The following is a 3,788-nucleotide window of genomic DNA, read 5'->3' on the forward strand; positions in this document are numbered from 1 at the left end:
TTTCTTTTTTGTTTTCTTTCAACATTGGGTTGCACGTCGAACCGCTTCATCTTTAGAAATTGAACTTCTCATTTTCTTTTTGTTTTCTTTCAACGTTGGTTTACACGTTGAACCGCGTCATCTTTAGAAATTGAACTTCTCCCTTTTCGTTTTCTTGCATGTTTTAACTTGCATGTTTAAATTTATTTTGAACTTGCTGAGATAACACACTTGACCTTCTCGAACACAACATTTTGACCTTCGCAAAACATAATTTAAAGCCAAACTTTTGACCTACACAGCATGTATAATTTTCTCCACTTTTTCAAGAATAAGCGCTGAATCACCCCGTTAGTTTGACTTGAACTTCTGCTGCACATGAATAAGCTGTTGAAAACACGCAACTTTCCTGCTCAATTAATTAAATTTGAAAACACGCAACTTTCTTGGTGTTATTCAATAGTAAGAAGTCCTAATTATGTAGTAAATATTGAACCACTCAATTAATTAAATTTGAACTTCTAGAAATTTTTAGGAACGGTGAAGATCCTTTTTATGAATTTTGTACTGCTTTATTTTTACAATTTGAACTTCTAATTTTTTCAATTTAGAAATGGTGAAAATACATTTTTTATGAACTTTTATTCTCATCCAACTTTTTTTGGGTTCACCGGTTAAACTTAATAAAACAATATAGTTTCTTTTATTCTCCAAACTTACTATGTTTCATGCGGTGATCCTTTTTGATTTTTTGTAGCGTGATACTTTCTTCCTTTTGTTCTCATTTGAACTTCGTCTTTTTTTAATGATGAACTCTCTTTTTTGATTTTTTGTGACATGATATTTTCTTCATTTTGTTCTCGTTTGACCTTCGTCTTTTTTAATGATGAACTTCCTTTTTTATTTTTTGCGACGTGATACTTTCTTCCTTTGTTCTCATTTGAACTTCGTCTTTTTTAATGATGAACTTCTCGCTTGAGTTTTACATGGTTTTTTCCATGTGTTTTGAAGTGAGAGAGTGAATGAAATCTGCTTGTTTATCTCATTGAAGTTTTTGAATTTTTTGAATGTTATTTTCTTCTTTATTGTCAAGTTTTTCGTATCTTGAAATTTAACCATTCTTGTTTTTGAACTATAAGTAGTGAAAATATTAGAGCAAATAGTTTCAAATTCTCTTATAAAGTTCTAGTGTGAATCAGAGTTAAAAAATACAAGCTTTATAGCTGATCATGAGCACTAGGTAAATAGAACGTTGCTTTTTCTCTGAATCACAAGTTATTTTTATCACTGAATAGTAACACACATTTCTTGTCCTCTCACACACCACACGTTTCATATCCACACCACGTAGGCACACTACTCTTTTATCTCTATCACTCCATAATTTTCTTGCTATGTCTTGTTCCAGGTAACGCCCAAATTGGCTGTGCATGCAAAAACAAGCAGTAGCAGTAGTAACACGGTGCTGGCCGTTCTTCTCCTTTGTTGGCAGTAGGAGAAACGCAGAATTAAAATGGTGCTGCCACCATAGCCTACACCGCACAGCGAAACGTTGTTGTTGACAGGGCTCCACCAGCTGAACTTTCGTCCCGTGCCAAGCTGAACTTTTCCGAACCTGAAGATGTGGTAGAAGAGCAACAACAACAACTTTGATACCTCTGTCGCCCTTGTGGTGTGGAGGAGGGGTGCAGGGAGACAGAGGTAGTAGTGGGGCACCACCTCGGTAGGCTTCGACGGCCAGCGGAAGCAACCAGGTAGATCAGAGAGTCCAGAACTCCAGATTTAAACGACCTGAAACAAACTGACAAACTGTACATGTTTCTAACCCAATAGAACTCTGAACCTTCTGAAGAAAAACCACGGTTCAAACAAGACTGTTACCATAACATTCAGCCCTAGAATATTTACTAAAAAGCAAACACAAATTTAATTGCTCTCCTGTGGCTTCTAACCCAATAGAACTCTGAACCTTTTGAGGAAAAACAATGGGTTGAAGAAGACTGTTACGATAATATTCAGCCGTAGAATATGAACTAGGGCGCAGGTGACGATGCTGATGGGTAAAGGGCGCGACCTGCAACTCGAGGAGACTGTGACCTGCAGCTGGTTAGCACGTCACCTGCTAGTGTTTCGAACGGCGTCTCCATGGTACAACTGAACTTCAGACATAAAAAGTCAGGAGCTCTTTCTGCAGATTTGGGAGCACTTTTTGCTGTGGATCAGAATCAATTAGATAGAGAATTAGCACCTAGTGATAGACAAACATCATCCAGTCGGGCGTGGACACAAAGCAAAGGCATCACGTAGAACAATAACACAGGCGAGAGAGTAGTTAGAGTGGCACCGGAAGGACAGGAAGCAACACACGCGAGAGAGTAGTTGCACTAGCAGCTAGCTACAGAATATTTTCATGGAACAACCAGTGCACGCCCCATTACAAGAGAACAAGGAGATGTAGAACACTACAAGAATTTCCCGGAAGAATAAAAAAACAGAGGGCCACATCACACGTACTTGAAACAAATGGAACTAGTATTCTTGTTCGTGGAGGCATTTCAGCAAACACAAGATATGCACCAATATAGATGATTGGACAAAATTACTTAGCTCGTCATGGTCATTGTGGACCAAGACAATACTTAACTTTCACAATGTACACATACACATCGAATTGCAAATACTAAGATTGCTGGAGCGAAATGAAAAAACAATACTAAATTTTCTCAACATATACTAAACGAAACACAGACATATTCATCTCGGTGCAAATTTGAATTGCTAGAGCAAATTGAACTGCCAGCGCTTGGTGAATTGTCTGCAAGGAGGTCGTGAGGTGGAGGAGGGGCAGTGAGGGAGGTCTCACCTCTGCTGTCAAGCGAGCAGATTGGGAGGACTGCACGCACAGACGAGGTTGGACTGCGCGGTGGATCCCGGCCGGAGCGATGTGTGGTTGCAGTGATGACGGGGTAGGCGGCGACGTGGCGAGGCAGGAGGTGTCGTGTCGAGTGCACGCGTCCGACGGCGTGCTTGGGCTCTCCGGGACGTGGATGCGGGGTGCCAGATCCCGCCCAACGGTGTAGGATCTTGGGGGTGGTGGAGGCACGGGATCCTGTAGGGGATCGGCAACGGCGCGTCCGCGGGAGGAGATCGCGCAGCGGGGCAACGGCAGGAGGAAGGCGCGCGGCCGCCGGAGAAGACCGGGGGCAGAGGTAGGCGCGTGGCCGCAGCAAAAGGGCGGCTGGAGGGCCGCGGGATGAGGCCGCCGGTGGCTCCGTTGGAGACGGGCGGCGTCGATTTCGCGGGAGGAGGCCGACGGAAGGTGCGTAGGAGGAGGCCGGTGGACGTCGGCGGCGCTGTGGGAGGAGGATGATGGAATCGTGGGAGGTTAGATGCAGCGTGCACAGGGAAGGTCGTGGCCGGGTTACTAGGCCGTTCGGCGACGTGCTAATGGGCGTCTAGTGTTGGTCTTAATTTCAGGAACACTTCATCGCGCTTATATAGGGGCGCCGTGATCCGAATAACTATTCTGATCCTGCGATCAGAATAGTGCCACCCTATATATATAGCCATACCGTCGGTAAGATATACGAAAATTTGTTGTTCGACCAATCTCTTGGAGAGAAGGAAAGATCGATCACTTCTCTCTGTGTATGTTCATGACGATCTTTTGTACTTAATAGTTTCCTTCATTTGCTTACTCGCTAGCTAGCATGTCGAGTCCTCTATATACGTAGCGTCGACCAAGCACAGAGATAAGAGAGGACACTTCTCTCTTTAGCTAGCTAACACAATATATGAAACCCCTAAAT

At 43.3% G+C, this 3,788-nt stretch overlaps 1 protein-coding gene across 1 annotated transcript in view; it reads right to left on the minus strand.

Moving 5' to 3' along the window:
* Positions 1-1,240: 1,240 nt before the first annotated feature.
* LOC119320912 (proteoglycan 4-like) overlaps positions 1,241-3,788 on the minus strand; it is a 59,961-nt gene continuing 57,413 nt past the window's right edge. Inside the window, exons 4-5 of the mRNA XM_037594817.1 lie at positions 2,843-3,434; positions 1,241-2,191 (exon numbers count right to left, since the gene is read on the minus strand). Of these exons, the coding sequence (XP_037450714.1) occupies positions 2,013-2,191; positions 2,843-3,434 (771 nt within the window). The 3' untranslated portion in view covers positions 1,241-2,012. The remainder of the gene's footprint in view (positions 2,192-2,842; positions 3,435-3,788) is intronic.

The sequence above is a fragment of the Triticum dicoccoides genome, chromosome 6B, assembly GCF_002162155.2.
Source record: "Triticum dicoccoides isolate Atlit2015 ecotype Zavitan chromosome 6B, WEW_v2.0, whole genome shotgun sequence".
Classification (NCBI taxonomy): Eukaryota; Viridiplantae; Streptophyta; class Magnoliopsida; order Poales; family Poaceae; genus Triticum; species Triticum dicoccoides.